The following is a 21,697-nucleotide window of genomic DNA, read 5'->3' on the forward strand; positions in this document are numbered from 1 at the left end:
GTATTAATACATATTTTTTTATATGACATATTTTGAGTCATAATTGATTTTTAGACTTCTCTTATACATATTTAAAGCTGCATACAACCCAAAATAACATACTACAGTTATAGATACTATGGTAAAACCATGGTAAATGAATTTGGTATCTCTATCAAACAATGTACGAGTGTAATAACGTAATGTCAATAGTAGCTAATGCCAAGCAACCACTGTTTTATTGCGACAATTAGTAACGATGGTAGTTTATGGAAAATACCATGTTAACCATATTATTCGGCGCTCTTAAATTCTTCTTGTAAATAGACTTTAGTGGTTTAAGTATTCTTGAAATTAATTATGTTCCCATGTGCGGCATGGATGCTGTCACTTTAAGAAGCTGTGGCTAATTCAGTGGAACTAGATGCGTTCGTTGAAACCTGTTTTCTGCTGCTGCTGCTGCTCTGGATGTTGCAGTGTGACCGTGGGAAAAAAAGCAGCAACAGACATCCCGTCAATAACCCAGCCTTTACATCGTACAGCATACATCAGCATACCTTCTGAAGATGCGTTATAATTAGCCTGGAGAAATCATCAGCATCATCTCTTTTGTGATTTGACACAAAGACAGACGCACTGGTTGGATTTGGGTTTTATTGCAACTGGAGAGACACACTGAACATCGTCGAAACGGATAAATAAACGCGATGTCGTCGGAAAAACACGGTAATTTTATATATATATATATATATATATATATATATATATATATATATATATATATATATATATATATATATATATATATATTTGTATTTGGTTATACACCACTAATTAAATCGGTCCATGCATCTGGATCACTCATTTAAATAAAATGTGTTCATTGTACAACGAATGAGAGGCGATGACATAAAAGCGATTGTACCACCATTCATGAATTGCATGCTGTCATTTTTTTTTTAAATCTTTTTTCAATGTTCACCCTTCATCTAAAGGCTGTAGTCGTGTATTCAGACTGTGTCTCAAATCCTAGTAAGCTGCCTACCTAGGCATCAGAAGCGCGTGATGTCTCTGAGCGCGTGCTGCAGTTTTGCTCGATATAATCATAATGCTGCGCGTTTTGGGCGTCAAATGCGCCTTTCGAAGAATTAAAACTAGCAGATGATCTCCATGAACGCTGTCCGTGTAGGCAGCTCGCTAGGATTTGAGACGCAGCCGTCGTGTCCGTTATTTTCTCCGGTATAGTGTGGTGTCGTGTACATTATGCAGAGTTTTATCAAATGAGAGAAAATGCGCATTAGAAGTGGAATAAATGCTGTTGTATGAAGCCCTATTTCAGGCTTCAGGTCCCTTGGGTCTGTGATTCAACGCACTGTGCGATAGAGGGCCCTAAATCAATTGAATTGCGTGATTTTCAGAAAAAACGCAGGTATGATTTACATATAAGAACCTTTTGGATTAGCCTAACAATAATCTTTTTTATTATATATATATATATATATATATATATATATATATATATATATATATATATATATATATATATATAAATAATAAAAAGATTATTGAGGGCTTTTATAAAATCATATATATATATATATATATATATATATATCTCTGTCAACCCATTTAGACAAATATTCAAAGTATATTCATGATTCATATTCGTTGTTTAATATACCTAATCTGCAGGATGTTCTAAAATAATAGAGGACACGAATAGACAAGGTTCTTTAAATGTGCTCAGAAAATTATGCATTAAATATGTATCCCTGTGTATACCCCAGCACACACACACACACACACACACACACACACATACCATCCTGAACTGTAAATATGCTGCTGACATTGTGAAGGATTACATAACAATAGTCGTTTACACATAGAAACACCCTGAACTCTCTTATGTGACACAAGCTGGTGTATATCTAATTAAAGCTCTTTTGTGAAGGGATATTCCTGTCTGAATGCAAATTAAGGAATGGTTTACTGGAAATTTGTCTAAATAATAGCGTGCATTGGTCATGTTTAAAATGGCGTTAATTTTCTCCGTAAGGAAACTGATTTGAACGAAAACTTTAAAGACAGAACTGCTGTGTGCTCTGTTGTTGTTCATCAATTGCATATGCTTTTGTTCAGACCATCAGTTATTATTTTAACATATTTTTTAAAGACTGATTTTAATAGCAGAATGTCTGGTGGTAAACTGCTTTTCCCACAATTCAGCAAAAAACTACACCAATCAGAGAGTCGTGGTGAATGAATCACCAAAATATCTCTGCAGGGAGCTCTCAAAATATTTAAAGTCATGAGCTGCCTTATTTAATTAATTTATACTGTTCTCCTGGGACCACTTATAGTGCTATCAAGACATTTACATAAAAAACATCGTAATTTAGAAATACTAGGTTGTTTTCCTGTCCTGTTTTGGCCTCCTCATCAGAACGCTCTGTTTGAATTGACGTGAAGGATTGTCGACTCAGAAGGAGCTAAACAGGAAGTGATGGAAAAGCAGGAGTTGACCTTCTGTGGAGGCGGAGTTTAGCCACACTATTACATCAAGTTGTTTTGGCTTCAGTATAAGCTTTTTTTTAGACTAACAAGAAAGTTTTGAGTTCTGAAACTTCTGAGTCCCTTGTTTGTTCTGAACAGTTAAACTGAGCAGCGTTCTTCAGGAAAATCTTTAAGGTCCTGCAGATTCTTCAGTTTTCCAGCATCTTTGCATATTTGAACCCTTTCCAGCAGTGACTTTATGATTTTGAGATGCATCTTTTCATACTGAGGACATTTGAGGGACTCAAACACAACCATTTAAAAAGATTCAAACATTTACTGATGCTCCAGAAGGAAACAAGATGCATTAAGAGCTGGGGGTGAAAACTTTTGGAATTTGAAGATCAAGGTAAATTGTACTTAATTTGTGTACCGGGAAACATACAAGTATCTTCTGTTGCTTACGAAGGGCAGAACTAAATGGAAAAAAATTATATTTCATATTTTGTGTCCAAAAGTTTTCACCCCCCAGCTCTTAATGCATCTTGTTTCCTTCTGGAGCATCAGTGAATGTTTGAACCTTTTTAAATAGTTGTGTTTGAGTCCCTCAAATGTCCCCAGTGTGATAAGATGTATCTCAAAATCATAGTGTCACTGCTGGAAAGGGTTCAAATATGCAAAGATGCTGGAAAACTGAAGAATCTGCAGGACCTTAAAGATCTTTCTGAAGAACGCTGCTCAGTTTAACTGTTCAGAACAAACAAGGGACTCATGCACAACCATCACAAAACAGAAAGACAGTCAAGGATCATCAGGTAACAGAACACAGTAATAAGAACCAAGGGTTCCTAAACTTTTGAGTGGGGTTATTTTAATAATTTCAGCAATTTTTTTTGTCTTGTGGACCAAATGTTAATATATTTTATGTACAATATCTTACTCAGGACAGTACTAAATAAAATATAACATGCATTTAGTATGATCTCTCTTATTTTTTGAAAATTACTCACATTTTCACAGATTCTGCAATCCCAAACTTTTGAGCCCCACTGTATATATATATATATATATATATATATGTATAAAGTATGCTTATAAAAACTTAAATGATCATATATGCTTATATAAACTTTAAATTGATGGCACATGTAGAATGAACAAGAGGCAATGAAATTGAAGAACCAGGTGAAGTTTTCCAAAGGTCTTTTTTTTTATTTATTTATTTATGAATTTCATATGCATCAGTGTCTTAAGGCCCATTCACACCAAGGACGATAACTATGAAGATAACTAGATGAATATACTTGCATCCATGCCACAGGTGTACATTTATTATAAGCACAAGCTGCAGTTTTTTTCGCCTGATGTATTAAATGCTTTGAGGTTTTTCAAGTCAGGTGGATTCTGACTGGCTGTCGGTGTTTAATCATTCATCAGCTTGAAAGAATGCTCCTGCTAGTGATTCCATTTAAATCATTCTTCTGTGTTATCTTCACAGCCGCCGTGCGAACCTCTATATTTTCAGAGAATTAGAAATGTATCTTAAATCTTAATGGCTATAGTTATCATCCTTGGTGTGAACAGGCCTTTGTTCTGATGAATAATTGTCTGCCGGTCTTTATTTGTGGTGCATGACTGTGTTTGTGTCACGGCTCAGGATTGGAGGAGGCAGCGGGGAGGCAGTCCATGTCTCAGCAGATGATGCAGATGGCTCCGCCTCCTTACCTCCCCAACCAGGACCCCAACATGCCCCCACATCCTCCTCCAACCAGCTGTGCCCCGCAGCCCAATTACCCCCCTCCCCCTCCTCCTCCTGGATCAGAGGGGTACCTGCAGGAGACCCAGTTCCACTGCGGCACCCTCGGGCCCCAGGGGGCTCCAAACGGATACCCAGTGCAGACGCACGGACCAGTGGGCACCGTCCCTCATCCCCCAGTGGGCTATATACATACAGGATACCCCCTCCAGCTGCAGCCCTGCACGGCCTACGTTCCCGTCTATCCCATAGGCACAGGGGTGAGTTGGCATTCATTTGAACTGCACAGGATAATTCAGAAGTATGTAGCGGGATACAAAATACTGCATACTACAGTAGTTATAGTTCACAGGGAGTTGAAGGTTGGTTCTGTTGACGTCATGTATTTTTGATGGTGTTTTAGTGTTATTTTAAAAGCACAGACTGTCTCTTTAAATAAAATATGCAGCTTCTCTAATGCTTAAAAGATTATGTGATGTGATTCCTGTGCATCCCTGGAGAACAAATACCTTTCCAAGAAGAAAAAACACAAGCGGAGATGATATGCATGATATATCCAGACTATAACTCTTTTCTGCCAATATTAGTGAATTTTGAAAATGTATTAGTAAAACCTCAACACCTTTTGGCTGATATTGGATATTTAATATAAATGTTTAATAGATATTTTCTTTTTAGATTTAGATTCCAGTTCATTTTCATTGTTCTCTGTAACAATTTTTGTATCATATCAAAAACTAATTCAGCTCCAAATAAATGATTTAAGCATAGGGCTACAGTTTATTCAAAAGATTTAATTGTGATTTATTTAACTGCATTTTGAACTTTGATAAGTTAATAATAATAATAATAATAATAAAAAGAAAGGAAAACAAAATATATTACTGTTGTAAAAAATAAAATTGTATCGTAGGTTCCTCATTACTGAAAAAATTGCTAATTATGTGAAAATAAAGGGAACCAGCATACATTTGGGTCCCAAATACATATTTAATACATAGTGTTTGATGATGATTGATTTGTTAATTGCACAAAGGTATATCATGATTTTGATTTTATTTCGATTAATTGTGCAGCCCTATTTCACTTCATGTGCTGCTAAAGAAACTAAAATTGTAATAGTCAAAAATGTCATGTCCAGTAAAAATATAGGAATTATGCACCTGAAGTGTCTGTGTGTTTTTCTCAGGCACAGCCTTACATGCCCAACGGTGCACCTCATCCAGGTGTTGCCCCCGGCCAGATGGCCATGCATATGCCCAACGGCATTGCTCTGATGGAGTCTCGTCGTCCTCCTCACGACTACCTGCCCATCGCCGTCCTCACCACTGTCTGCTGCTTCTGGCCCACAGGAATAATCGCCATCATCAAAGCCGTGCAGGTAATTGAGCCCAGGACGAGCTCTGGTGCTCTGATGCCAGAAGGGCTGAGATATGAATCAGCTCATGGAGATCTTTTCTGTTTCATGCTTGCTGTTCACACACTAAGAACTACTAAGAACACACGGTTTTAAAAAGATTAGGTAAATGGTTGCATTTCAATGTGGAACATGATCAATGTGTACAAATGATCTACACACAACTAAGGCTTGTTCACACTGTCACACTCTATTTCTGCAAGTGAAGATCTCTTGGGTATGAACACAAAAGACGTGTTGAAAAATGTTGGCGATAAGCACGCGCGATAATCGTCCCGGTGTGTACTAGGCTTTAGACTTTTTAGACAATTAGACAATTTAGGCAATTTAATTTTAATTTAGATTTCATACTTTGTGTGTAGTCTCCACTTTTTCTAGATTTTTACAAACATAGGATTTGATTTTATCGATATATTTATTTATTTGTTTGTTTAGTGGTTCTTTGTGAATAATTTACACAGAATTACATACAATTTGGTTGTTTTTACATCAAACAACTTAATTTAATTTCACACTTGCTTTGAATAGCCATTTTTTTTCTATATATCTACTAAGTAGGATTTTAAAGTGTTTAATGGCAGCATTTCAAGGTGACAAACAATTTACAGAGTTTTGTTCAGTTATGTTTTTTTAGCATTAAACTATTTAATAATTTCATTTCATTTCATTTAATGTCAGATTTGACATGAACAGGTATTTTATCTATTGTTTTTCTTTATATCTACTAAATACAATCGTTTATCATTTGTTTAGTGGTTGCATTTTGGTGTTACATTGTCTAAGTGTACAAACAATTTAAAGAGAATTTTGTACAATTAGCTCTTTTTTTTTGCATGAAACAAGTTAACTTCATTAAATAATTTAATTTCAGACTTAATGTGAACAGGTATTTTATCGATTTATTTTAGATATATAGTAAATATGATATTTTTTTAGTGGCTGCATTTCAGTATATTATGTTAGCTAACAGTGATTTGCACAGAATTCGTTTTTCTTAGCATAACAAATTTAATAATTTAATTTAATTTAATTTAGATTTGGTGTGAGCTGGTATTTTATCGATTTATTCTAGATATCTACTAAACAGGAGTCTCTTTGTTCAGGTGCGTACGGCTGTGGCTCGAGGCGATATGGTTACAGCAGAGATCGCCTCGCGTGAGGCACGTAACTTCTCCTTCATCAGTCTGGCGGTGGGGATTGCCTCCATCGTGCTTTGCACCATACTCACCGTTGTGGTCATCATCGCCTCTCAGCACCACGATGACGACTGGGAGCCCTAGAGAGCGAGCGCAGGACGCACCTCCCGTCCTGACCCCAGGCCATCATTCCAGTCGGTATTCTGCTTTTTCTGTCACACTGCACGGTTCTGATGGCTCAAGCCACCAAAACCTAATCTGCAGTGGAAAATATACGCTTTTACAGTCATTTGGCCCATGTATTAGTTACAAGATAGATTAATGGTATAGTAAATCTGAGTGTGGGGAACACCGAGCATCTACCTTGTTGTAAGCGTGTAAGCTCACACTCACATCAACCTAACTGAGCACTTCCTGTTTCTCCTAAACTAAAGCCTGTGTTAGATCAGTAGTTAGAAAAATAGTGTACTAAAGACTTGAGTCATGTCAGGTGTTATCGTTTGCTTTTAGAATCTGCCAAAAACATTTATTTTTAAAAGAAACCCACAGGAACATAATTTTGGTATAACTGTGTTTTTTGTGATGTTCAAAATATTCCATGTATTATTTTTCTCATTCATCGGTTTGGAAAGATAATATATTTATTTGCTGGTTAACTTGACAAATTCATACGCTGAAAGTGTGGATAAATTGTGTTTTCTATACACTAGGTATTGAATAGTGTAAAATAATGTATTGAATAAGTTGAAAGAATGATAGACTTTTGAAATAGTTTCCAATATAGCAGAACTGGAATTTCACATTTTATGTACCCAAAGGAACTTCTGTTTTGTAGATCAAAAGAGTGTATATGAGTATTGATTAATCAGAGGCCAGAAATCTACTCTAAGGAGTACACAAACACAGATGCAAGTGCTTGGCCAACAGGAGCTTATATTTAAAGAGAGTGATGCACCAAAACCCAAATTAAAGGTTTCATTTAGCTGAAAACTGAAACTTAAATTTGGGTTTTTGTGCTCATTCTCTGTGCTGTGTTCATACAGCAGATGATAAACCAGTCATAGTAAAGGTCTTTGGCAATGACCTTCCTCTCAGTATTTTAACTGAATAAATTTGACATTTTGCATCATTTCTGGTTTACCGGTTTGCCCATTGTATCTTATACCACAGATAAATGTTATGTGTATTCAAGCAAAAGCCAACACAGAAAAGTTGTGTGGAAATACGAAATCGACGTGACTCACGTACGAAAGACGAAAACAAAAAAAAAAGTTTTTAAAACTTTAAAAAAATAAGTGTTTTTAGACCTTCTAGAGCTTTTATTTTTTTTCTTTGCTCCATTGCACCTACTGTTTTTAATCGCATAATCAACATTCTGTGTGAATGGCCACTTACTGTGGTAGTCATTAAACCAGATTAACCAACTTGAACTGACCTCAGCAGGATTCCCATCATACTGCTAGCCTGACATGACGGTAAACTGACCCCAGAAGTAAACAATTAATGCTATTGTATAGCACCCCTTGTGGCAACACTGAGAATGCAACGTGTATTTGAGCATCATTACGAATTGCTGACACGTTTTCAATGCGGCAATATGTGAAAATAGCTAAAAGCGTTTGTGTTCATGTACTTGTGTAGAGTAACTCTTAGGCCTAAGTGTCTTGTTGCAGACCGGTCCAGTTCAGAGGTGTTGAAAGAATGTATTCTAGAGTGAAATTATTACTTCATTACAGACTTTTGTAAATTGGCTCTTCATTGAAGGAAGACGTGATTTGTGTGTTGTGAATTACTTTATTATTTATTATTTCAATTAAATTATTAATTTGTGTATTATACTTCTTTATTTATTGAAATAACTAACTGTTGAAATATTTGGTAATCTTTCCTAGATAACAGTCAGTCATCACAGATGATTGCTCAGCTGGCATATTCTGATGAAGCATGTGATAAAATGCACTTTTATGCTCAGAAAGCAAGTAGCTAGTTTGTCTCACTTCTTTGTAGATGAGAGTGTAACTTGCTTCAAGTTCGGACCTCATTGAAACTCCTCACTTGCTGCTGTAGTTTTTAGGGAAACACATTTAGCACAATGGTTTGGGTGAACAAAAAGAATCAAACAATCCTAGAGTGTTCTTAAATATAGAATATATTAAAACATGGACGCAGTGTTTTAGATTTGTATTTTAGGTCTCCAGTATGTTTATTAATCTCTTGCTTAAAAAAAACTGCATTCATCTGTGCCATCCTCTGACTGTATAATCTGTCAAACTCTTTATTTTAAAGCAAGATTTCACCCCAAAAAATAAAAGGTCTGTCATTTCTTCACCCTCATGTCGATCCAAAAACCTTTTCATTCTTTACGGCGCATAAAAGGAGAAATCTAACAAAATGTTGATTCGGTCATATCGGTCTTTTCCTGCTCTCTTTAATCGATTTCTAATATCTTTCTGATCTATTTTTGAACAAATGCCTTGCAGCATATTGCAAGTGTTACACTGAACTGTTTGTTGAATTGTTTATACTTGTTAGACGTGTGATTGCACATGTTCATGTTTATACGGGCTACGTCTAAAAATATGACCCTCGTTTTCTAACTAAGGGAGAGCATAGTTTCGACAGAAATCCTGTCTGTTAATAAGACAAGCTGGTCTGATACATTTTATTTTGGTGTTTTAAAGTTGTGCAAACACTGTACAGTTGATGTGAACCTCGCACCTGTTTATAATTATCCCAGCAATATGCTTTTTCACACAGTTGTGATATAAAGCAAATGCTTTATTGTTGTAAACATGGCCAATGAGATCTGATTGCCTGTTGTTACTGCACACGGTTTCTCTAAGCTTGTAAATGCGGTAGGTTTATTCAAAAAGCCGCAAGCTCGCTTGTATTTGTGTGCTTTTATAGTTTTACTCTGTGGTGAATCTCACAAAAACCTGTCAAGAACATATTTCACCTCAAGTCAGCAGAAATAAATATATTTTTAGCTTATTTAAGGACTATTATTTTTTTTTTCTTCATAGACTTTAATTGCAATTAAAAAAAAAACATTATCACGAAAGTAATGCAAATCTAATGAGAATTTCTCAGAAGAGTAAAACATCCAGATGCATTTCATACATGAGAGTTTTTTTAGTAATGCAAATCTAATGAGAATTTCTCAGAAGAGTAAAACATCCAGATGCATTTCATACATGAGAGTTTTTTTTAAAAATCATGTCAAAAAGACTTAATTCTCTTTTTCTTTCCTTTAATTTTGGATGGGAATTGTGACTCAAACATGTTTTCGTGAGATTTGCCCTCTTAATGAGCCCAAGCATTGATTTGCTGTGTATGAACCAAGTGATTTGAATTAAAGAGGAATACCTGGTGGAGCCAGAATCGATTGTGTGTTTTCTCTGCCTCTTGCTCATGTTTGGCCTTTCTCTATATCTCAGAAGTGCTATTTATAGTTGCCCTGTTTTTTCCCTCTCTATCTCTGAATCTTTTTTCCTTGTGTCACTGGAGCTACAGTGTATATCCACATCACATAACTGATCATCTGATAGGGGGGCGCCAGTGCCTCTCATTTACATTTTGTGGGGTACAGTAATGGCCAAGGGGCTACAGCTCTTCTCAATCTGTGAGGGCATCTGTCGCTCTGCGGAGAAGCATCAGCACGACCATGCCTTGTTACTGATGCCTAATGTAGTTTTTGCAATAAGCCATGATTAATTTATTAAGGATTCATTTATTCCCTGAATGAAACTTTTTTTTAATTAAAACCAACATCATAAAGTATATTTTTTTACTTTGAGCAATGATAGAGCTATACGTGACTCTTCTTAGGAGCATATAAAACAAAACAGCGCCTTGGACAAATTGAAATGTAATATTGTAGTAGGCTAGTTATAAACGAAGGTTTATTTTAGTTCAGATTAACATTTGAGGGCAGCAATTGTATTCATAATGTCAAAATAAAACCGACATAATGTTACTTAAAAGCATTATAGCCTACTATTCCTGCCAAACCTCCATGGTTGCAGTTAGTGTGACTACAGTAAATCCATGGTGAATGTTGCTGATCTGTGGACGCTGGATAGTTCATTCATGGCATAATGTTACTTCATGGTTTCCACGTTATCACTGTTTGATCCGTTAATAATCTCACAGCGATGTAATTACTTCAGTGGCGAATTCAAATGCTTTCTTTACTGGATCTCGCTGTGTAGTAACAGTGTTGCTACTAAAGAGCGCTTTTGAATGTTTGATAGCAACATTGTTACTAGGATTGGGCATCGAGAACCGGTGAGACTGACTAGTTCTAACTCTTTATTCTGTTTGTAACTTTTTATTATTTGATAACATTATATATACCATATACCATATAATTATGGTAGGCTAACAGTGGCTGTTTGATAGTAGCTACTTTAAAATAAACATTTATTATTTCAAGCCCATACATGATGATGTCCGGCACACTTATTTATTTAGAAATGGGGGTGGGGGCGCCAAAATCTTTTGATGCATACCCCTCTAACACTGGATAGTTGCGCCCCTGTCTGTGGGTATAAAGGCAACAAACAAAAGCTCAGAATATGTCAGAATTTCCAAATGTATCTGATATAAACATATGCAAGTGATAAATTAACACTCATTTGAAACTAATAGTATAATTCATTCAGTCTTCTTCATTTTTTCAATGTGATTTCTCATGTCTATTTTTTTTATTTGTTCTGAAATATGTGAGTTTCATCCGTAATGTAAAGAGGTGAGAGAGAAGAGAGATGGATGGAGTTAGAAGGAAGCGGTCCAGACTGTGTCAGTAGGATCACAGATGGTCGTTTAGCCTCCCAAAGAGAGCCATCGTTTCAGTAATCATTTAACACTGCAGGCCTGCCGTCCCTCACCACACAGTTTTGCCTCTTCTGCTCTGACCCTCGCGCCGTGTGTTTGTGTTGCCCGTTCTGCGCCCATGTACTCACCCACCAATCACCTTCACAACTCCATCAAGGCTGAGTTGTTTGGCCACGTCTGGTTTACACGGTCCTCACGGCGCAGTGCTGTTTCGAGCTGCTCTGCACTTGTTGGTTAGGATTGCGTTCTCAAGTGCTATCTGTGCCAAGATTTGAGCAGAGCAGTGAAGATTCACTGACTCGCAGCTTGATTCATGTTGACACCCTTACTGTCACTTCCTATCTCTCTCCGCTCTCGCAGCACTGTCCTCCCCTCACCAGACTTACGTAAGACCCGTGCTTTACACAGTGTCCTAACTTGACATGGCGAGTTTCCAGTGACAAGTAATTTCTCTATTCACACTTAAAGCGGAAAATGCAGCAAAATCACATATTTCATTTTGTTCACATTATTCCAAACAAAGCATATATTTGACTTCGCAATTTTTCAGCACAATGTAAATAACTTTCTCCGCCACTTAACTTTCCCGTTTCACTGACATCATCAGTCCCTTTTGTTTTTAGCCCCGCCCCCTCCAACTACTTCTTATATAAAGACACTTTTCACTAGCCAATCAATTTTCTATCCGTAAAATGGTTAGTTAACATAAGCTTATGCATTAAAGTCCCCGTGAAACGGAAGTTGCAAACGACTTTTCTCCAGTGTTGTGACGTATTTCATAAATAAACAGAATAATAAATGAGGAAAATAGTGGGCGTGGCAGCTTATTTTCCAACTAGCACCTGATTGGATCTAGATAAGTAGGTGTTTAATTAAAAAAATGGAGGCAGATCTAAACGCAAGTTTACAATCGGTTGTTGAGGATTACTCGCCACCTGAATCACCGCAATTTTTGAAGCATTCGCGCGTGAAGTGCTTCGAGCACATCCGTGACCACTCTGTTATCCCTCCTTGCTCGAGCCATCTGGACCGTAACGAGGGAATTTTAGGGAAAGGGAAAAGTGTTCCGTGAGTTCCACACCCAAAAATGCACCTCCTCGCCATCCCTCCTTTCACGCGCTGTAAATGCTCGCAAACACACAGGCAGCCTGTCTACTGTTAGTTGGAGGGGTGTGGTTACGGATTAAGCAGACTCCAAATTCCTCAAGCTTACGTCATCAGTGAAGGTCCTTTAATGCAGAGGGGAGAGGCATTTTCAGATTTTGATTAAAGATTATGAAGCCAAAAAAAAATTTGTGTGTGGATTGACTCGCATGGATGAATTGTTCAGCACAAAACTATCAATTTAGGCAAACAAAGTAAATATAGTCAATTTTGATTTCATGGGGACTTTAAGTAAGGGATAATGTAAATCCAGCTGGTTGTTTTTGCAGAATAAGGGTCTTGCATCAGCCTGAAGGGGGTTATTCTGTGATAACAACCGGCTGGATGTACATTATACCGCCTATTACACAACTACTTGCCACATAAGTAAATATTTAGACACAAAATATCGATTTGAGTTGAAATATTTGAAGGCAAAGCTTCCGTGAAGACAGCAGTTGTGAAAAAGCTGCATGTAGACGGACATTTAAGGGATGCAGTGCAGTCAAACCATTTATTACACAACATCTCACCACAGAAATAATTATGGTGATAAAAGATTTAAGATGAAAATGTTTCAAAATCTTACCAGTTTGTTAGTTCTCTTATAATCCATTACAGCTAACAAAACAATCGTAACAAAATGACAGCAGCTACGTTTCTATGAAACAAAAGAGCGAGTCTGTGATACTAAGATGAAATTAAATAATTGTACACAATTTGGAATCAAGTTTTAATATTTTATTAGCTAAACAAACACAAATCTTCCACCAAGAAAAAACTGTTCCTGGCAAGAGTACAGCGCTGACTTCAGTTACCCGGATGAGCCTGTGTTATCAGCTTTTACCGGTGGTTATCAAGCGATAACATATCTCAAACGTACTGCGATTGACCAATCAGAATCAAGTATTCCTTAAGAGAACAATTCACTCACTTTCAGGAGAATTCAGCATTACAGGATCCACTGGTGAACAAGTGATCTAATGTTACATTTCCCCAAATCGGTTCAGACGAAGCAACAAACTCATCTAGATCCAACATTAACATTTTCAGCATGCTTTCATTTTTGGGTGACAGAGAGTTTCGATTGGCAGACTGATGTCTTGTCAGCTTGTCTGATTTAATGCAAGAACTTAACATGGAAGAGGAAAGAATCAGCTGTCACTTCATTCTTTCACTCATAGTGAGCATATAGTGCAAACAGAAAACCACAATAAGTCAACTATATATATTTAGTAGTATACTGACAAAATCATAACAGTTTCAAGAGCAGCAAGAACAGTCTGTGACTATATCATAATGGACAGCAAAACAATCATCCTGAAGAAATGGATGACTAATACCTTTGAATGTGAGATTTGATAGTCACGTCTACCGCAGAAGCTTTAGCTCCACGTACTCACACAGACACAGAGAGGAAGTGGAATGATTTTTCTCTGCACCTGAAGGCCGCTGGGGAGGAACAGGAAGCTTGTTTGATACCAGCAGTCTGACATAAAGTGCACTGTAGGTCATCAGGAGCTGCTGAGCAATCGCCTGAAGAAAACAGACGCACATTTTTTGACTTAAAACGGTTTCAAGATTCAACCTAAGACGGTTTGGTGGTCAATCAGAGGCAAGGGAAGCTTATAACAAATACACTACTATTCTAAATATAACTAAATATTTATTTTGAACATCATTTTCTTATAAATAAATATATGCATTATAGGAGGAGGTCTCCCAAACCTGTCCCATTCATTTCCCTATAATGACAATTGCTGTTTTGATGCTGGAAAATATTATTATGCATCCTTAATTATCAAGGATTTTTTAATATATTGGGAAAAAAATATGGTAAACTACAAAAAATCTTCTATTGATACCATGTGTTGTATTTGATCAATTTTAATGTTCTGCCTAAATTTAATCAGCTTTCATGTAAAATTGTCATTCACCACTGGTTTAAGAATATATAGGGCATTGACTGATTTGTATATTATTTATTATATTAATATTTTTTTTCTCACCTGATGTGAGAGAGTGGTGTCAGGCATCAAGCTGAAGTTTTTGGTGAGTTTAGAGTCGTCCCGTTGACTAGTGGATGCGCTTCGCTCTCGTCCCTCCAGCAGCGGCCGCTCTTCTTCTGGGAGCTCCTCCTCCTGTTCTCCAGCCTCGGGGTCAAGGGTCGTGACCTCCGTCACTAGAACTAGGTGGGACATTCTTTTCTTGAGTTTGTTCTGCAGAGTAAAACGGGAACTTTGTGACAGTATTTCGTTCTCTAGCAGTGTTATTTTAGTATCACTGAGTTTGATTCATATTATAAATTTTAGTCACAGTTTTGTAGTACATTTTGTTGTGTGTTGTGCATCATGTTATTGCTTTATATATATATATATATATATATTATTTCTGTTTTGGTTATTTTAGTACACTGAGTAAACCTGAATAAAGTGAAAAATAATGACTTGCAACTAGCTGAAATAAAATGTTTACTCTTTTTAATATTTTATTTTATTTCAGGTAACAGACAGTTTTTTTATTTATTTCTTTAGTTTAATCTGTGCTCTACAGTTGTTTGATGTACCACTATTTTTGTAGTCCAACACATTTCTGTATTGATTATTTTCTATGGAGCCCTGAAGAAATCAATGAACAAAAGCAAGCTAACCTGTACTTGATCCCTGACAAAACTGTCCTGCAGCACTTCAGTCAGAGATGTGAGACATGGGGACAAGTCCCAGTGCACACAGAAGAGCTGCAGACAGAAAGAAAGATCGAGAAGAAGAGCAGTTAAACAAGTCTGTTCATGACTCTAAACATTATGAAGAAAAACATCAAGATAAGAGTGTGACTCAGGAAGACATTCAGTTATCTGATTATACAGTGCAGTTCACAATCTCTTAGACTCTGAAACCACTAAACCAGTAACTGTTTCTCTAAACTCTCATGGCACGGAAATTCTTGCTTGCAAATTCAGAAATCGTATTTACGATTGATATGCACGCAAAACATTGAGTTGAAAATAGACAAATTCATTTGAAATACATTATTTCATTTTTCTTTTTCGCTATTTCACTCCCAATCAAAAACAGGAAGATTTTTTTTTTTTTTTTTGCAATAATGCAAGAAATATAAGAGCAAAGGATGCTAGTAAGTGTGTAGTTAATGCTTCATATGTGTATTTTAAAGGGATAGTTCACATTTACACACCCTAATGTCGCCCCAAACCTGTTTGACTTTATGTATTCCCTGGAATACAAAAGTTGATATTTTGAAGAATGTTGATAACCTACATGAACAATTTTGGTGAACAATGACTTTGTTTGGACAAAACTAACACAGAGACACTGTGCAAAAGAAAGATCGTCAAACAGGTTTTGAACAGCTAGAGGGCAAGAGGTGTAAAAAGAACCTGAAAAATTATATTTGAGTAAAACTACAGGTGCCTTACAGTGAAGATTACTCCACTACAAGTTACAAGTCACCGATTTCAAAACAACTTGATTAAAACTCGAGTATCTGATTTTAACACACACACACACACACATTTATATGTATATATATATATATATATATATATATATATATATATATATATATATATATATATATATATATATTAACAAGTATAGGTTCAAGGATGAGTGAAAGTGGAAAAACAAGAAAGTATTTTTTTTCTTTTAATTAAATAACAGGATAAGAATAGAAGAGAACAGAGAAAAACACACTGGTTTCAGCCTCATTCCTGTTGCTAAGGAACTGGCATTCACATGAAGTAGCTTTGTAATAAAGTTTGGCCGAGTAAGAGAAAAAGGCACAAGAAATCGTTCTTTCACTGCCCAGTAGTTGTTTATATCACTTCTTTTCAAAATGTGCAATTGCAATACTCATTACAAATGTAGTGGAGTAAAGATGCTTATTCAAAAATGTAGTGAAATAAAAAGTAAAAGTTTCTAATATCTTTAATACTCAGTAAAACTAAAGAGTATCCAAAAAGATACTCAAGTACAGTAATTAATTACGTTTACTCAAATACTTCACACCTCTTTATGAGGGTAAGAAATGACAACAGCGTTCATATTTGAGTGAAATATCCCTTTAAATTTCTCATGCAGCCACAGAGGATGATGGGAAATGTTGTTTTGTGAGTAAGAGACCACATAAACTGGTAATCGGTAATAAAATTGTGTACAAAGTATCACACAATCAAAGCTGATGATCAATACCTGTTACCTTCTGCCACAAATCTATAATTGACTCCTTACCCAATTCAAAAGGGCCTAAAGAATCACGATTGTGCTGACAAGACTTGCAGGCCGCATGATTCCAGATACAGGATACAGGAAAAAATGCATTTTAGTGCAGAAGTAATTACCTGCAGATTTCCTCTGCATTTCTGGACCCAGTCAGCCACTCCCAACAGCAGCTTGTGCCTGACCATGTGCTCATTCACCCCCACCAACCGCACATCTGTGTTCATGTTGATCTGAAACAGATGCACCTGTTAGCCTTAGCTGCATTCAGATCTGCATTAAAAGGGAATATGAGTTCATTGTTACTATGAAGAGGGAGTGATGTGATCAGAGGTGATGTGTCGTGTGACAGCCCACCTCTTTGTTGCTGTAGTGGAAGATGAGGTTGATGGCAGCGGTGAGGAGTACAGACACCAGACTGACACACAGACACAGCACCCAGAAGTCTGTGGCGCTGCTATGGAGGTACATGTGAATGGTCGAGTACACAGTGCACCACAGCACCAGATACAAGAGCTGCAACAGACGTGGAACACACAAAACAGACATCTGATCCTCCAGATTCCTGCCTGCTTTTTTCTGTCATCTACTGATTGGAAGTGTTTTGTGCAAAATAGTGAAAGGTGGTCATACGGTAATGTTTTTTTTTCCTTGTACTGTTGAACTAGTGTTTAGCTAGTGAAGTATCAATATTTAACCACAAATTAAGAATGCATTCAAATGACTTCTTATTTTGTGCCCTCTTTTTATTTAAATTGTGACCATATGTGCTTACTTACTCATTCTTTTAGATTTATTAACTGTATTTTTTACACTGTATTTTTTAGAGCATATATGGTAAAGTAAATATATTATTATAAAGGCCTGTTTACAGGGCAATAGTTAAAAACAGTATGGATGAATATAAGGTTTTAATAATTGAGAATGTGGAAATTCATACCACAACTATGATAACAACAACACAGTCGACTTATCTTTTTAGATATCGTTCTTGATGTGAACGACTATTAATAATTTTTTTTTATCTAAATCAGCCTAAATTAAAGGCAACAACAATACTACAATGAGTTAAATAAATACAACTTAATAAAAATTTAAATAATTAACTTTATTTAATTACCATTTAATATATATTTGATTTAATTAGTAAAAGTGCTTTTTTTTTACAATACAGTAATACAAATCTTAATGGTTCTAATAAAAAGTAAAAAAAATAAAATAAAATAATATATATATATATATATATATATATATATATATATATATATATATATATTTTTTTTTATATATATCTTATATATATCTTATATATATATCTTATATATATATCTTTTGATTTTGGACTGAAATATGACCTGGGCCTACACATAACAGGTTCTATGAGTTTCCCAGAGTCCTATTAGCTTTGCTCAGTGCTGGAATGTGTGTGAACAGCTGTGTTAAACAATGTGTTTTCTTACTGGTGACATGATGACATTAAAAATGTTTGAGTTGAAAAGCAGGTATCTTCTGATGGACGGGTGGTCCAGCGCTAAACGAAGTGGAGCCTCAAAGTCTTCTTCTGGAATCTGAAATAGATTTAACAACAAAATACACATGGAAGTAAGACGCTGAATAATTTAGAAATGTGTAGATGATGATTGCATGCTGGAAATGTACTAGCCTGGTAGCCCTTGGTTTCCAGAAGAGTCCTGCAGTGTGTAAAGTTAAAGCTGGGAGTGAACCAAGTGGATGTGGACACAGACGCCACACACTCACCTGACAGAAAGACACTTTTAATTCAAAACGGAAATCTCAGCTTTAATAGGCTGGTGTCTCTTGTTGTCAGGGTGAATTTGAGCTAGATTAAGCCTATTAAGAAAATTAAAAATGAAAGTAAAGAAGGAGAGTGGATTAACTGGATCACATATTTTCAATTCCTGTGGCCTTGAAGAAGATCTACAGTACGATATGGTATGAAAAGATCATCATGGCATTACAAACATTTAATTCAGGACACATTCCCACTCAGTGTTCGATGGTTTTGAATAGCTGGTTTGATATTAATACTAAAGAGGACAGTCATAGAGAGAAACAGGGTTAATACCGTTCCTCCATGTGGACGCTGTGCCTGGTTCTCCTGCTGTGACCGACCGTCCTGTGGGGGATTCAACATCACCTCTGTCCTCTCCGTTACACTGCCGCTCCCTCTCCTCCATGGAGACGGTCACCGTCAGAACCTGCTGGAAAATATTACCAAACACTGTCACTGCAACTGCAATTAAAGTTGCCTATAAAAGAAAATGATGCTCAAAATAAAACACCAAAGGTGAATATTTTAGCAAAAAGATATAACCATCCTTCACTCATTAAGACAACTGTTTTGTATTTCAAGTTTTGGAAACGTTATGTTTAAATATGCAAATGAGGCAGAATCTATTTGATAGTGCACTAATTTGAATACTTTTCAAAGACTTAAAATTATTGTTTCTTTCTTTCTCTTTCTCTTGGTTTTTTTTTTTTTTCTTTTTTTTTTTTTTTTGCAAAGGGGATGGTGGATTTATATTTTTATCCATCCATAAATCCGAAAATACATTTGTTAACAACAACAACAACATACATATGTGTAACAAAACTGTAAAGTTTGATGTATGAAAGTGCTTCTGAAGTGGAGAACTCTGGCTCAGTGCATGAGAAAATGGCTTACTGTATGTATGTAATGTAACTGAAATCTACAAACGCAAATAAATAAAGTCCAATAAATAAAGTATACATTTATTTCATTTATGCATTTAGCAGACGCTTTTATCCAAAGCGACTTACAGTGCATTCAGGCTAACATTTTTTTTACCTAACAAGTCAACCAATGAATAAGTCATTGGTGCACATTCTTAAAGTCACATTGACAAGAGATCATTTCTTCCATACTGTGACGTACAGCCTGAGTATAACAGAATAACAAAAAAGTAAAAAATTAGGTCAGGGGCGGGACTTATTCTGTGGATTAGTTGTTAATTGGATGTTGAGATGTGGGCGTGTCACTCAAAAGCGTAGGCAGATGAACGTGAGGTGGGTTTAAATGAACTAAATGATTGGAGAAATTCTGCGTACGTCTGTTTTTGATTAAAAATGGTGAGGTAATGAATCACAATAAGATCTATAACATGGATTTTAGTAAAAAGATTTTTATTTAATGCCGACTTTAATTTATGGCCACGATATATTGCCTCAACAAGCACAACAAACTAATGATGTCTAGGAAGGTCAAGACATAATGTAATATATATAGTGTAATGTAAGAAAAGCTAAATTTATAATATAATTCCCTAATGCTAAATAGCATTCAAATGAGATCTCGCACTCAGAAAGGAAACTCAAAAGAAGGGTTCAAACTTCCAATAGTCAAAAAATGTCAATGACGATAGCAAACCTTTGGTCAGGGCCCAGTTTGTCTCCGTCGATGCTTTTGGCACGTCGCACAGCCTGTTTAAGGACAGGAAACACCAATCTTGCAGTCAACTTCTCTTTTAGAGTTTCGTGTACAAGAACATGAAGAAGATGTTAGGTTTCTCAACAATAAAGAAACTGACAGCATTTCTTAACCTTTTTTAAAATTCTGTATCCTTTTTGAGTTATTGTTAGTGGCTGCAAGCAGTGTTTTTACATAATATGCATCATTATAGAGAAACGGCTTCAGAGAGCTGTTCATGTTTCACTGCTGTGACCCGGGAAAGTCAAATCACCATGCTTTTACAGCAATTTCAACAAACCTGTAAGACACGAAAGCATACACAGCTCACTCCACTGCAGCCTGCAAGCTGAAGAAAATGATAGACACATAGATATTATACAGCATGTGTGGTGTGTTTATATATAGCTTACCCTGAAATGATCCCTCCATCTCATTCTCACTCACCTTTGCTAGTTTTTGAATACAGCAAACATGTTCAACTGCTGAAGAACAGAGTGTGATTGTGACAGCAAATCCATCTCTTCATTTCTCTCATTGTGTTTCTCTCAGTTTCTTCTCAGTCATGCCTGCAGTAGCCACAACCTCTGCTCTTTTTCTCCTTGTTAGGCTCTTCCCAGTTTTAACTCTCATTTATTTATCTCTTCATATTTGATTTTGTCTTTCTCTCATTTTTCCCCCATTAGGCTCCTCTCGTGGTCTCGTAAGCTCTCTCTTTTTCTTTCACTCTCTGTGAGTGTCTCTTCCTCCTTCATGCCAATCTGATTTTAAACCCTCCCCCTCGTGCTATAGTCGTCTATCTCTTTATTTTGTGTCGTTTCTTTTTCTCTCAGCTTGTGACTCAGCTCAGTGTGAACACATGACTGCAGGAACGTACACAATTTCACAGAGCCATGGCGAAAAGTGTGTGTCTGTGCTTGAATGTGTGTGAGTCCAGGAAAAAGAAAGAGAAAGTAGATAATAATGCAATGTGTATTTAATGAGTTTGTAGAAAATAAACAAAACAGGTTTTGAGTCAAAAGTCCTCTTTCAGTGTACAGTATGTTGAATGTTAGTACGGTATGCTAGTATTTTTGTTTCATACACCTGATAATTGTGTCAAAATAGATTAAAAAAAAATTAAAAATTCTGTCCTCCTAACCAATGTCCATTAATGTCAATATCATCGTGTTTTTATCATGTCTGTTGGGATTTTATTGTATTCTATTTTAGCTATGGCTTCAAGGCCTGGGGGGGGGGGTAATTTTGAAT

The 21,697-nt window shown here is 36.2% G+C and overlaps 2 protein-coding genes across 9 annotated transcripts; one reads left to right on the forward strand and one right to left on the reverse strand.

The window, feature by feature from the left end:
• The first annotated feature begins 371 nt into the window (after positions 1–371).
• On the forward strand, positions 372–10,165 carry LOC113090797 (proline-rich transmembrane protein 1-like). Its single transcript, XM_026256394.1, has 4 exons — positions 372–705; positions 4,133–4,491; positions 5,421–5,612; positions 6,752–10,165. Exons 1-4 carry the CDS (start codon positions 687–689, stop codon positions 6,926–6,928), a joined length of 747 nt encoding a protein of 248 aa, XP_026112179.1. The 5' UTR covers positions 372–686; the 3' UTR covers positions 6,929–10,165.
• A 3,317-nt stretch (positions 10,166–13,482) lies between these two features.
• LOC113090798 (transmembrane protein 268-like) lies at positions 13,483–21,265 on the reverse strand. Of its 8 annotated transcripts, none has more exons than XM_026256400.1 (11): positions 20,894–21,265; positions 20,748–20,795; positions 20,408–20,460; positions 19,085–19,217; positions 18,662–18,756; positions 18,459–18,566; positions 17,356–17,514; positions 17,121–17,231; positions 15,414–15,500; positions 14,773–14,982; positions 13,483–14,299 (listed from the first exon to the last, which is right to left on the reverse strand). In XM_026256400.1, exons 4-11 carry the CDS (start codon positions 19,194–19,196, stop codon positions 14,135–14,137), a joined length of 1,047 nt encoding a protein of 348 aa, XP_026112185.1. In that variant the 5' UTR covers positions 19,197–19,217; positions 20,408–20,460; positions 20,748–20,795; positions 20,894–21,265; the 3' UTR covers positions 13,483–14,134. The 8 variants fall into 8 exon arrangements, with proteins under 8 accessions (XP_026112185.1, XP_026112188.1, XP_026112187.1 ...); XM_026256403.1 differs by having other exon boundaries at positions 20,408–20,501; XM_026256402.1 differs by having other exon boundaries at positions 20,581–20,795.
• Positions 21,266–21,697: the final 432 nt, after the last annotated feature.

Source organism: Carassius auratus, unplaced genomic scaffold (assembly GCF_003368295.1).
Source record: "Carassius auratus strain Wakin unplaced genomic scaffold, ASM336829v1 scaf_tig00214021, whole genome shotgun sequence".
NCBI lineage: Eukaryota > Metazoa > Chordata > Actinopteri > Cypriniformes > Cyprinidae > Carassius > Carassius auratus.